This window comes from Castor canadensis, chromosome 5, assembly GCF_047511655.1.
Source record: "Castor canadensis chromosome 5, mCasCan1.hap1v2, whole genome shotgun sequence".
Taxonomy (NCBI): domain Eukaryota; kingdom Metazoa; phylum Chordata; class Mammalia; order Rodentia; family Castoridae; genus Castor; species Castor canadensis.
This window is the reverse complement of record NC_133390.1, coordinates 45,490,297-45,505,175: the sequence shown is the minus strand read 5'-3', so window position 1 is coordinate 45,505,175 and position 14,879 is coordinate 45,490,297. Positions and strand designations below refer to the sequence as shown.

At 34.6% G+C, this 14,879-nt stretch overlaps 1 protein-coding gene across 6 annotated transcripts in view; it reads right to left on the bottom strand.

The window, feature by feature from the left end:
* Epha6 (EPH receptor A6) overlaps positions 1 to 14,879 on the bottom strand; it is a 933,912-nt gene that overhangs the window by 478,121 nt on the left and 440,912 nt on the right. Inside the window, exon 6 of one of the 6 annotated variants that reach the window (XM_074072951.1) lies at positions 11,402 to 11,886. The exons of the other annotated variants lie outside the window; for them this stretch is intronic. Coding sequence (XP_073929052.1) covers positions 11,417 to 11,886 — 470 coding nt within the window. The 3' untranslated portion in view covers positions 11,402 to 11,416. Of the gene's footprint in view, positions 1 to 11,401; positions 11,887 to 14,879 lie in introns of those variants that run through there. 6 annotated transcript variants of the gene reach the window in all.

Below are 14,879 nucleotides of genomic sequence, written 5' to 3'. Positions count from 1 at the left end.
ATGAGCAATGACATCAATGAGGTTACAAATTTATTTATTAATAAATCAGGGATCAGGTTTATCATCCATTTCTGAAAGTAGAACATGGCATTTTGCCTTTGTTTTTATCCATGATTCTAATAAAATCCATCAGCTGTGATTCAAATCTGATATATAATATGGAACTCTCATTTTGTGTGTTGCAAAACTTTTTTTTAAGTGTTGAGATAGTCTGGCATTTTAAAGTATTATATAAAAGTGAAGAGAATTTTGTGTAATGAGAAATTTTATTAATTACATATTTTTGCTACCTTTATTTAACCCATAGTTCTGCTTGCCTACTACAATAACTGTTCAACTTAGTTGCATCCTAGATAATTCAGGAAGGAAAAGCACAACCTGTTACCTAGACCTGAAATAAATATATGGACCTGTCCTCCTGAGCATGTGACAATTAGGAACATGATGATCCTTTGTACATGAATGTAACATGGACATTATTATATGTAGATCATGGAGTATAGATCTCTTAAATAACATTTATAAAAATGCAAGACAACTATGGTTTTTGGATCTATGTTTTGCACTCTGAAAGTCAAAATGAAGTCTTTATAAACACTTCAGGAAGAATTGAAAGAAAAATGACAATAAAACCTCCTAAAGAGGGAATGCACTGTTAGAAGCAAAGAATTAATATAGGTGTGCACAAGATCTATAGATAATATATAGCTAAGGTCCAACATGAATTAAAATCAGAGAGACATTTTTGTATTAAACAAGTGATGAAAACAAAGGTGTAGATATTCAGAGAACTTTTTCCTTGTGACAGCAGAATACTCTCTATTCAAGTGTGCCTTTCTTAAAATTTTATTTAGTTATTTATTATTGCTGTACTGGGGGTACATTATGATATTCACAAAAGTTCTTACAATATATCGTAGTTGGATTCACCCCCTCCATCATTCTCCTTTATCACTCCTTCCCCCATTCCTGAAATAGTTTCAACAGGTCATTTTCATACATGTGTACATAATATTTCCACTACATTCAGTCTCTTTCACACTTTCCTTATATCTACCCCTTCCCACTGATACCAATCCCAGACAGGACCTGTTTTACCTTCCTGCTCTCCATTTTTGAAGAAAAAAAGACTTTGTTCCTTTAAGATGGCTGTACAGGGAGTTTCCGTGTGAGTCAAGCACCCTTGCTGTGGACAGAATGGTGCTCCCCTGCCATTCACTTGCAGCAGCCTTAAGCCTCAGTGTGATGGTATTTGAAGATAAGGCCTTTGAGGCAAGGTCTTAGTTAAGGTCATGAAGGTGGGGTCCTTGTGATGTCCTTAGTTCCCTTAGAAGTAGTCAGAGGAATGTCACTGTCTCTCTAGCAATGAGGGCATATGTAAGCCTGGAAGAGGGCTTCTACCAAGAACCTAATGTGCCATTTCTTAGACTTCCTAGCTCCTCAAACTGTGCAAAAAAAAAGGTTGTTATTTAAGCCACCCAGTCTGTGGTATTTTGATAGAGCAGCCTGAACTAAGACTGAAATTGTCACTGAGATGTGGTCTAACTGTAACAATAAATGTAGAAGTGGTATTAAAACTAGATAATGGGCAAAGTCAGGAAGAGTTTTGAGGTACATGCTGGACAAAGCTGATACTGCCGTAAGGGACAGAAAAAAAATGGAGAGAACTATAGAGAAAGTATCATTCTTCTTAGAGAATACATGGGTGCTCATGGTAGATGTCTTAGTCTACTTGTGCTGCTGTAGCAAAATACCTGAGACAGAAATTTATAAACAACAGAAATTTATTTTTGTATAGTTCTCAAGGCTAACAATTCCAAGATCAAGACATTTTCTTTTCTTAAAGGGGCCTTCTTTCTGCTTCTCTTTATGGCAGAAGGCAGAATTACAAGAGAAACAAATACAATGTCCTCACCTGGCAGAAGAGAAGAAGAGGAATTTAAGCAAACAATACATGAAGCTTCTTTTTTAAGGGCCTTGATACACTAACCAAGAAGCAGACCTCATGCCTAAATCATTTCTTAAATGTCTCACTTGTTAATAGTATCAAAATAAAAACATCTGAAGTTTAGAGGGACACATTAAAGCCATAGTACAAGAAGTATGGATGGGAAAGGACATTCTGGTGAGATCTCAGGTGGAAACTGGAGGAGAGGTGACCCTTGTTAAAAAGTGGCAAAGAACTTGACTACACGGTCTTCATCTTCTAGTACATATGGAAGCTAGAACTTATGAGGGATGATACTGAATACTTTGCTGAGAAGATTTCTAATCAAAATGTTGAAAATATGTCTTAGTTTCTTTTGACTACTTACAGCAAAATGCAATGAGAAAGATTAACTGAAAACAGAAGTGCTATGCAAAAAGAAACCAGAACTTGGAGATTTTGAAAATTCTCAGCATATTTATACTGAAAAAAAAAAAAAAAAACAACTTATTCTGAAAAGAACAGGAAGGGTGTGGTAAATGCTACAATTTCATTCAGAAATCAATGATGGAAATCATTAATTTATTCAGCCATTTCAGCTGTGGTCAGGAGTCGAAGTGGAATTATAACAGCAAAGGTCCTGCCATTTGGACTAAAAGGAACAGAAAAGTGGGACAGAATGAGGGAATGTTATTGGGCTTCTTGCATTCTACAAGACAAACTATCATTTCCTGGTAGCACTGGGGTTTGAACTCAGGGCCTCACGCTTGCTGGGCAGGCACTCTACCACTTGAGCCACTCCGCCAGCTAAGACAAACTATCAGAATTATTTGTCTGATAACCAATGTGCAATCTCCTTCAAGTAAAAGGAAGAAGGACCTCAAAGGCAATTTTGAGCTTATTAGTGCTGATAAATGGAACATAACCCCAACATGCATGGGCCCCAGGGAGTGGGGGAGGCTGTTTTCACCTCAGTTTCAAGTGACAGGACTACCCCCCAGCAGAGAGTTATGATGTGGGAAAATCCCCACTGAGCAAAAGGAGCAAGGCGGCACTACTGAGCAACAGGATAATGTTGCTAGGCCTTGAGAGAAGAGCATCAAACTAAAGAAGATTGATTGGCAGCCTTAAGGTCTAACAGAATTTGCTGTGCTAGGCTTTGGATTTTCTGGGAACCCATCACCACTTTCTTCTTTCCTATATCTTCCTTCTAGAATATGAATGTCTATCCTGTGCCATTGTATTTTTGTCTCGCTATTATATTTTGGTCTGGTTTTGCTGGTTCACAGCTGAAGAGGAATTTTGCATATCTTGAGTCTTACTCGTGTCTAATTTCTATAATATTTAGATGAGGATTTAGACTTTAGACTTTACAGTTGAAAGAATGACTTGTAGGCATGTTGAGATAGAATATTTCTATTTTGCAAGTAAGAAGGGTATAAATTTTAGGGCAAAAGGGGTGCAGTGCTATAGATAGAAATGATTCTTCAAAAAATTTATCAACAAATGCCCTAAAAACCAATATGGTAGCATTTGGAGAAGGAGCCTTAGATGAGGTCATGAGGGTGTGGTCTTCATGATATGATTAATACACATTTCAGAAGAAAGACAGTGAGTAACTTGACTTTGTTTTCTCTCTCTTTCTGTCTGTAATTCTATCTCTATCTTTTTCTCTCTACCATGTAAGGCTAAAGGGAGAAGACAGTCATCTACAATATACATAAAGGGCCTTCATCAAGATATACTTTATTTGACTTTTAATCATAGATTTTCCCACCCTCAGAACTGTAAGAAATTAATGTTTGTTCTTAATGACATCTATTTCATACTATTTTGTTATTGCAATTAAAACTCTATATAAAGCTCAAATGGTTTCACTGAAGATTTCTACTAAGCATTTATAGAACAAGCCATTTTAAGAGTACCAAACACTTCTTTTAGAAAATATCTTCTTTTAGAAGAGTAGGAAACACTTCCCAACTCACTTTACGAGACCAGGATTACCAAATACAAAATTGATCAAATACAATAAAAAGACATGAACAAAAGACAAAACCTAAAATGGGTGTCTCTTGAGTGCAAAAATCATTAACTATCTAGTAACAAAATGAATTCAGCAACATATAAGAAAATTTACCCCATGACCAAGTGGAATTTATTCCATGTATAGAAGACTGGTTCAACATTTGAAATTTAGTCAGTATAATGCACTATATCAACGTGACAAAGAATAAAAATCATATAATTACATCAAGTGACAGAGAAAAAATATTTGCGAAAGTCCAATATCTATTCATGATAAAAAACACTCAGCATGTTAGAATATAGGAAATCAGATCTACTTGACAAAGGGTGTCTAAAAAATAAAGATTCCGTCACAATTTAATGATGAAAGACTGAAAGCTTTCCTTCTAAGATCATAAACAAGGAAATGATATCTACTTTCAGTGTTGTTACTCAACCATATTAGACATTCCAGCCACTGCAATAAGCAAGAAAAATACCAAAAGACCTACAGAGTGTTTTTTCTTTGTTTACAGGTGACATGTGTGCCTTTGTAGAAAATCCTAAGGAATATACAGAAAATAAAATCCCTAAAATTAACAAGTGAGTTTATCAAGATTGGAGGATACAAAATCAATACATAAAAATCAATTGAATATTTGTATTCTAGCAATAAACATGTGGAAACCTAAGTAAATGAGGTGACATACTCTGTTCACAGATAGGAAGGCTCAACAAGGTAAAAATGTCAACTCACCCCAAGTTGATCTATAGGATTAATGCAATTCTTGTCAAAATGCAAAAAAGTATTTTGTAGTCATAGACAAGCTTATTTTTGAATTTATAATGCAAAATCAAAAACCCTAGAATATAGAAAAAATTTCTTGACATAAAAGAATAAAGTAGAAGGAGTGATCTTCCTGATATTAAGGCTAAAATAATTAAGACATTGCTGTACTGGAGACTGTGGAGACATTTAAATCATTGAAACACAGTAGAGAATACAGAATTAGATACATATAAGTGTTCTCAAGTGATTTTTGTTTTTGAGACAGGGTCCCATTACATAACTTAAAGTGGCCTCAAACTCTCCTATCTCAGCCTCCCAAGTGCTAGGGATTACTGTTGTGCCCCACCATACCCAGTTGCCATGTGATTCCTGCAAAGCATTCAGAAGCAATCCACTGGAGGCAATATATACAATACAGCCTTTTAAACAAATGATTCTATAATGAATAGGCATCTATAAGAAAAAAAATAAATCCTGACATAAACCCAATACCAACACAAAATAAACTCTAGCCCTCATGTCCTTATAAGTTTGCTTAAACATAGCCAATAACAATACAAAACTTGTTTTATTATTTTTTATTTTTAATAATACAAAAAGTATCAGAAAAAACCCAACAACCTTAGGACCTAGGGCTCTGAAATGAATTCAGATACTTGGTATCGAAGAGTCAACCAAAAGAATAAACATGACAAATTAGAACTCAACAAAATTAAAACCTTTTGCTCTGTGGAAACCCAAGTAGTGGTGATATAAAAGACAAGCTACAGACTGGGAGAAAATATTTGGAAACCATATAAATGACAAAGGAGCAATATTTAGAATATATGAAGAAATCTCAAAACTCAATAGTGAAAATCTGTAATCAACCCTTTGAAACTATTCCAGGAATGAAGGGAGGGATAAAGGAGAATGTTGGAAGAGGTGAATTCAAGTATGGTACATTATAAGAACTTCTGTAAATGCCACAATGCACCCCACCTAGCACAACAATAAGGTAAAGGACACCCCTTAAAAAAGAAAATGTGAAAGAACACAAAAAAGCATTTTAATAAAAAGACAAACAGATGGTAAATAGGCTACTTGACATCATTAGCCATCAGGAGAATGCAAATTAAAACCACAATGACATCTCTAAATGTAATGGCAAAAATAAAAAATTGTCATGGTACCAAATGTTGGCAAGGAGGTAGAGAAACTGGACCACTCACATTTGCTTGTGGGCATGTAAAATGGCATAGTCATTCTGGATCCATTTGATGATTCATTATGTACCCAAATAAGCAATTGTCAGAGGGACCAGAAATTGCCCTCTTGCCATTTATTCCAGACAATGAAAACTTAACACTTATATAAATGTACAAGTGAATTCACAAACCTGTGAATAAGTGTACGTAGGAGTTTGTGTGTAATGACTCAAAAATGGAATTAGTCAAGATGTTCTTTGGCAGATGAATGTTAAACAAATGGGGTACAAACATGCCATGGAATAGTAGTCAGTGATAAAAAGGAATGCAATGCTGATATGGCTTGGGTAAAAATCCAGGGTATCATGCAGTACAATAAAATCTAAACCCCAAAAGTTACATACTGTATGATTCCCTTTATATAATATTTTTAAATGGCAACGTTTTGGAAATGAAAGAGTTATTAATATTTGCTTGAAGCTAAGCACAGAAAGATGGATGGAAAGAGGAGTATGATGGTAAAAGTATAACATGGCATCATTATGGTGTTGGCATTGTTTAATACCTTGATACACAAATATACACAGGGGATAAACTTTTGTAGAACTTACCATAAGCATGAGGACAAGTAAAAGTGGGAAAAGCCAAATAAAATGGATGAGTTATATAAGTGCAAATATCTTGGTTATGATATTATGCTATTATTTTATAAAATGTTACAATAAGTGGCAAACTGAACAAATACAAGGGATCTCTGTACTGTCATGACTGAAAGTAAATCTGCAATAATTTCAATGAAATGTTGATTGAAAATATAAACCAATGCCAGGTGTACTGGCTTGTACATGTAATCCCAGCTATGCAAGAGGCATAGCAGAATTATGTGTGTGTGTGTGTGTGTATGCGTGTGTGTTCATAAACTAAGACTACTCTCAGAAAATTTTTGTTTTGTTTTCAAAAATATAGTCATGTTTTTGTAAAACTACCATTTATGTTGGAATGTAATGAGCTTATTGTAAAAAAAGTCAGTAAATGAATATTTTAAAAATAAACTTGGGTCTTTTCTTATTCATTGTTCACTTCCTTATCTGTTTTACTAAGGCATTCTGCATGGGAAAATGCAGCAGTTCATATGCATTTCATTTTTACTTCATTTCAGATTTGTAAAAGAGAAAAATATCTTTTATTAAAAACAGAATCCTCGCTCATGTGAGTATGTGCAAAGTGAACCTGGAAGTCATTTCAAGAAAGGCAATTGCTGGCTAAACTATTTTTCTATGAGGATAGAGAAGATTTTCAGTTAAGAAAACTTAAGATGGAAGCATACAGTTTATATGAACAGATAACAGTGTTTGGTTACATTAAATAGTTTTATATTTTATTATGTAATTTATTGCATATTACTTTTAGCAGTCAGCATTCCTAGTTCATTCAAAATACAGTTGAATTTAGAATTGACAAAAAATTTCCAGGTTCAAACTTCCTCATAAAACAAGGGCTGATAACCTCATTGGCAAGAGATTTGTTTGCAGTGTTTGGAAGATTGAACACTCTACACTTGCTACTGGAAAGCTATTCTGTAATGGGGAAATTATTAATGTAAGCTCTTCTTTCAATTCATGAAGATTTGCTACACAACACTGCTAAGAACATCAGTAGGTTGGTTAGGTAGTTTAATGCAAATTAACACATTTCTCACATTTAATTTAAGAGAAATAGGAGGCAAATCATACTTCTTAGAAATCTCAGCAAATTTCTAGAGCTTTCTTCTACCATTTCCCCATTTCCATATTTTGTTTAAAATCATTTTGTCTTTTGCTGTGGGAAACATTTTTGCTGTTTCATGATGGGTGCTTCCAATTTCTACCAAGACTGTGTGCTTGACTGAAGACTAAAGAGCTGAAACTTCTGTAAAGAGCACACATTTCTGCCTCAAGTTATAAAAGTTAAAAGTTCTCCTGTTCTAAGTGGTTTCCAAGGGAGCATCCTTAATTCAGTTTTCCCCAAGACCTAGATATGGACAGTTAAATCTCTATAGATGAGGTAATTTTCACATCCTGGCTCAATTATTTTCCTGATTAAGTCTTTTTTCCCCTTGCTTGATCGTGACTAAGCTAACTAGAATCATTCATTTATAGTAAGAATCTAAGATTTATATTATTTAATATAATATGCCGAAAGTGAGAAAACAAGATGGCCTATTTACAATTTCAAAGCCAGAGAAGCCTAATATTGTATATAATTCTGATAAAGCTATCAGCAGCAGTTTTCTTCCCTACCTGTACATTAAATAAAACTTAGTAATTAGATTTTGGACACTGGTATTACAACTGAAGTGAATTCATGTGAATATTTCCAGATTGTAATATGCTTATGACATGATATTTTTCAATATAATATATATTATATTTCTTGCACATTTATGTCAAACCACTTTTATCTTTCATATTTCAGTTATTCCTACCTCATGAATTATTCTACAGTAGTGGAAAATGCTGTATAACCTAATCAACAAAGAAACAATTTCTTAATAAATAGAACTGAGAAAATAGATTCCTAGAAGCTTAAAATTTTTATTACAATATGATAAAATAATGAAATATTCATAGTTGGTAAATTAGCAGACAGAAAAGTGTTTTTAGGGTAAATAGTCATAGAGAAGGTGTTTTAGTCAGCTTTTTCATCCTGTGATGGTTACTTGAGAGAAACAACTTCAAAGGAGAAAGGGTTTATTTTGGCTGGCAGTTTTATTAGACTTTTCAGCCAAAGATTGGCTGGATCCATTACTTTGGGCCTGAGGTGAGAGAGAAAATATCACAGCTATGGGAGCTTGTAGAGAAGTAGGCAGTTCACTTGTGGTGGTCAGGAAGCAGACAGGAGGGGTCAGAGCAAGATAAAGCCCCCAAGGTCATGTCCAAGTGGCTTCCTTCTCCAGCTAGGCCCCACTTCTTCAGGTTTCCAGCACCTTCCAAAATAGTACAAGCTAGAAACCAAACCTTCGCCACATAAGCCTATGGGAATATTTTATTTTTAAACCACAGGTAAACACAGGAAGGTGAATTTTCTTATAATCTTAAGATTATGAGAAAAAGAAAATATTCTTTGGCAGAATAAGAGGACGATACTAAAAACTATCAAAAGCCAAAAGAGTAAGTCTGTAGTGATAGGAAAAAAACCCACCACCACAATTGAGCTGATTGAATGAGTGTCATACACCAGGTTTTTCTTTCTTTCTTCTTCTTCTTTTTTTTTTTTTTTTGCAGTTTAGATGGGTGTTATTGACTGAATTGTCATTCCCCTACAGTTCATATATTGAAGTCCTCGATCTCAGATCCTCAGGATGCAACTGTATTTGGCACAGGGTCTCTAAAGTGGTTAAATTAATTGAGAACACTAGAGTGGGACTGATCCAATGTGACTGGTTCTCTTATGAAAAGAGAACAATTCTTGAGGAGTGTGTGTGCAAAGGAGAGAGACTTTGTAAAGATACAGCACAAAGGTGGTTGCTTGCAAGCCAAGGTGAGGCATCAGAGGAAACCAAAATTGCCCATACCTACCAACCTCCAGAACTATGAGAACTAAATTTTACCCATTTAAGCCACCAGTCTATGATAATTTTTTCAGAGCACACTGATAGAATGGTTAGCCTATATGTTGTCCCCATTTTATAGGTGAAGAAATTGAGACAGAAGTGTTTGGGGACTTGCTTAAGATCACAAAATAGTGAATATAAAAACCTGGAATTAGACCCAGCCTGCCTGCCTGTAGACTAGTGGGATGAACTGTAGGTAATATTGAGAATGGGGTGGCTCAAATTAGAAAACAGTGGAATATAAAACTCACTAACATTTATCTTATCCATTGAACATTGATTAAATGTGTATATACAAAAGACATTTATACATTAGTATAAATTAATCACATATTTTTTCCTTCAGAAAACTTAGAATCTGGTAGCAGATAAAAAGGCCTAAAGAATAACTTAGATGAAAGAAAGAGACATTTCCCCAAAAGGTGAAAGTTGGCTATGGTTACCCTGAAGAGGGATATCCTGTTGTTCTCAGAGGCCCAGGAAAGTCTCAGAGGGGCAAGTGGCATTTGAGTTGCCCCTTCAAATATGTGCCTAGCAGGAATCTGCAAAGGTGGGGAAACCAACAATCTCCATGAGCACTGAGAGAGGGAGCAGTAAAGGAAAAGAGAAGGGACTGTGAGGGGCAGATTCAAGAGCGAGGTTTGAAAGTATGCAGGGGAACTGCAATAGAAATTCTTAGAACTCCTCCTATGCTTTATGTGTGCTGTGGAGGGTCATTCAACAAACAGCAATCTAGAGAGAAAATCGACTTCAGTTCATAGATTGAGTAAAAGAGAAATGACTTTAGATCTACATTTCTGTCAATATCTTATTGAATCTTATTAAGAAGTGACTTTTTAGTTCTTACACTATTTCTCAATTCTATTTCAGCTTTTCAAATGTCCACTAAAATATTACCATTTTGTAATTTCTCTTTTCCTTTCTAACTGTGTTTCACTCTCCCTGTAGTGCTAGTGGGAGAACAGTTTTATCTTCTTTCCAGTTTTATTCTGTTTAGAGTCAACAGAGACCATTTCTTTTACAATTTTATCAGATCTCTTAAAGTATTTTTCTGAGTGGAAGTTTGAATACAGAATTAAGGATATGCTTTGGAGGACAGATTTCTATAGCTTTGTCTTCCAGGGAGCACAAAAGCTTTAAATATTTAACAAGTTTCATGGACATGTTAAAAATCCCATGACAGAAACAGATCTGGGTTCTGAGCTGCAAAAACATGACCATTTGACAACTAACTAAACAAATAAGTGTTTGTTCTGCCAATATCCTTTCATTTCTCATTCTCAAGTATATATATACTTTATTCCAAACTTAAGCTCACAGGTTTGTTAGTTTATTTTTCACCTAGGTATTTATTTTGCTTTCCTATTATGTACATATAGTTTTTCTATCTTGTGTTCCCTTCTTTCAGAATAAAATATTTTCTTTTTTTTATTGTTTTATTATTCATATGTGCATACAATGCTTGGGTCGTTTCTCCCCCTGCCCCCACCCCCTCCCTTACCACCCACTCCGTCCCCTCCCTCTTCTCCCAACCCCCTCAATACCCAGCAGAAACTATTTTGCCCTTATCTCTAATTTTGTTGAAGAGAGAGTATAAGCAATAATAGGAAGGAACAAGGGTTTTTGCTGGTTGAGATAAGGATAGCAATACAGGGAGTTGACTCACATTAATTTCCTGTGCATGTGTGCTAGCTTCTAGGTTAATTCTTTTTGATCTAACGTTTTCTCTAGTTCCTGGTCCCCTTCTCCTATTGGCCTCAGTTGCTTTTAAGGTATCTGCTTTAGTTTCTCTACATTAAGGGCAACAAATGCTAGCTAATTTTTTAGGTGTCTTACCTATCTTCACACCTCCCTTGTATGTTCTCGCTTTTATCATGTGCTCAAAGTCCAATCCCATTGTTGTGTTTGCCCTTGATCTAATGTCCACATATGAGGGAGAACATACGATTTTTGGTCTTTTGGGCCAGGCTAACCTCACTCAGAATGATGTTCTCCAATTCCATCCATTTACCAGCGAATGATAACATTTCGTTCTTCTTCATGGCTGCATAAAATTCCATGGTGTATAGATACCACATTTTCTTAATCCATTCGTCAGTAGTGGGGCATCTTGGCTGTTTCCATAACTTGGCTATTGTGAATAGTGCTGCAATAAACATGGGTGTGCAGGTGCCTCTGGAGTAACCTGTGTCACAGTCTTTTGGGTATATCCCCAAGAGTGGTATTGCTGGATCAAATGGTAGATCAATGTTTAGCTTTTTAAGTAGCCTCCAAATTTTCTTCCAGAGTGGTTGTACTAGTTTACATTCCCACCAACAGTGTAAGAGGGTTCCTTTTTTCCTGCATCCTCGCCAACACCTGCTGTTGGTGGTGTTGCTAAAGATGGCTAGAATAAAATATTTTCAACAAAATTAATGAAATTGTTAAAATATTTTCCTTAGAATTCTACAGTCAAAATTACATTTCACAGTCAATTCAAGATTTCTTTTTAAAAACCTATTCATTATTTGAGCTCTTTTAGTGGGACATATATTTTATCAGAGACATACTCAGTAGCATGATCAAATCTATCATGGCATGTGGAGTACTTTGTTCAAATTTATATACACAGTTCTTGAAAGCATTTTTTTCAAACTACAAGGGAAGATGATACCCTGAGGGGTCTAATTTCTTTTGTCATCCACCTGAATAACTTTAATTAACGTTAATACACATGATAGCATAAGAGCATCTGCTTTGAATATGTAAAAGAGAGCAGTAAATGCTGGAACTGAAGGAAAAATCTGATTAGTTAAATAATACACTGAGTCATGTCATTATGTAGACCAGTTCTAATTAGGAGGATTGTTCTTCAGTGAATTGAATACCATAATTAGAACATTAAAGCATTTTTTAAATTTAGTTTTTTTCATTCAATTAAAAGAAAAAAAATTGCCACTAATATGTAATTGTATTTTAGTATAATCACTTAGTTTTAAATCATTGTAAGTATATGAAATTTCAGAATTATATAAAATAAATATCTCAATGTACCATATAGCACAGAATCTCATGTAGTAACATTTTACTCAATAGAAAAATAGATCATTAGTAAGTGAAATATAAATCATTTTGTGGTGCTTTCTTTCCATTTAAGTCAGTTATTACTACTTTGGAAACAAGTAGTTGAGAGCACAAAAGCAAGGTCATAGTTTCTTATCTGCCGTTGAAGGCCCTGTCATTTTGAGAACAGTGGGCAACTTGTTTGAAAGGCCACCTTACACACAATGTCAATTTCATTAATAGAACTTTTCTCTGCAGATCTGCCTACAGATGGAAAGATACTTGAAGCTTCTGGATTTTAGTTTCCATAGGAAATATTAGCAAAGAATGATTAAGTGGAATTTAGTGTCTTTGATTTTGTTTTTACTTTAGCTACAAATGCTAAATTTAAAATATTTGTTGATTTGGAGGCTTAAAAACAAATACCCAGCAAAATGATATTTTGCATGGTCCAGCATTTTAAAATATTTTATCTAGTTAATGGTATTTTAATGATTCCATATATGGATTATTTGAGTTTAAAGTTGCTTTCCTTAAAAAGAAAAATAGTGTAAGGAAGTCAATTATTCTTAATTAACACATAGAAGTAGAAAGTTAACTCTTCATGGCTAAAACTTGAGATAGGGCCAACTTCCTGCACAGTCAGCCTGTGCATTCACACAAGGGTCTCATGCTTAGAAGGGCAAGACACATAATATTTGCTCTCTTTGTCTTGAAACTCTTAGTCATATTTTAACCAATGTCCTTGAATTTTTCCTTTGCACTAAGCCTCACAAATTATGATTACATACACTGTTGTCTGGTTTGGAGCTAGTATACAGTAACACAAATAATTTGTTGACTCTTCCAACTTTTATACTCATGTAAGCCAATCTATTTTGCAAAACATTATTGATTATTCAAATTGTTGCTGTTGCAGTTGTTTATTTTTTAACAAACTACAAATGTTATTTTAGAAAAGCTAAGTACGTAAAAGAGAGGCACATATTTTCAGGTAATGTTTTGGTCCCAGACTTCATTTGGGGTCTTTAAAACTCCATTTGTCTTCTATTTTAGTGGGGATGGGAGGGAAGAGACAAAATGAAGTTTTTAGTTTGAAAATTTGAGTAAGATAAAACAATTAAATGGTAAAATCACATTAAAGCATTAATTTCTGACTCTGTCCTAAATAATTGTTAATTGGAATTGTGCTGGTACCCCCCATCACTTTCTCATTAACAGAAACTCAATAGAGTTAATTGTGTCATTCATATCCCAGGATGTCCTCAAATTAAAATTATTCATGAGTTTAGTACTTTAAAGTCTAGTTAAGGTATTATTGACATCTAAAATTCAAAGTGACAACTCAATTCACTTCTTTGGGAGAAAAAAAGAGCAATCTGAAAAAATAAGCATGATAACTGGATGCTGAACTAATTTCAACATTAATGAATCCAGCCTACTGCTCTAGTAGATAAGTAGTAAACTACTTCTAAGATTGCTCTTCTCAAACAATAAAAGCACACCCTTAAACTTGATACTTCCACAGTGATGAATCTTAGGTGAAATCATAGGAAATGTCAAAATAAAGCCAGAAAAAAATCAATAGTTGTGCAGATAAAGCTATGTAAGGTCAATAGTTTCATAATGTTTGTGACAGGCCACCCATGTTTTTTTGTGTGACAATATTTTTTAATGTGCAATAACTCCAAAGCACTGAAAATTAATTTCTGAGATGGAATTACCTCTTGACAAGGATATAATTAAATTCATACTTTTCCCCCTCCTGAGATCATAAAAGGATGTGGTAAATAACCTACCCCTTCAAGGTCAGAAATATGTTTTTTCGCCCAGGAATAGAGGAACATCTCTTGAGTTCAAAGCAGTGTCATTTTTCTCTATCTTTACAAATTCTCTGCTGTATCTTGAGTGAATCATAGCCTGTACCAGGTCTTCTTGAAAAACTCCTACAAACACATGCCCTTGGGGGCTTGTGCAGGTTGAAAAGAATAGGCAATCTTGGTGAAAACAGTTTTTCTCTCCTTGTGGAAAGGGGAAGGTGAATGACAACATATTTTTCTACAGTTGAAATAGGAACCGAAAGAATGTCCACTAAATTAGCAAAATTGTGGTTAAAGAAGAGTTTCGGTTGTCTGAAGAGGGGGGAAGGTAGAATACAGTAAAAAAAAAAAAGGGGGGTGGGGACTGTGATTAAAATCTATTTCTCAAGAAACAGAACAGAGTTTCCTTAATGGGCACCAAAAATTGAGTTCCAACCAGAATGGAGGAATTAAGAGAAAAATCTAGTTTTGAATGAAATAAAATTGTGAGAGCTTAGTTATATTGTTGGATCTCTGC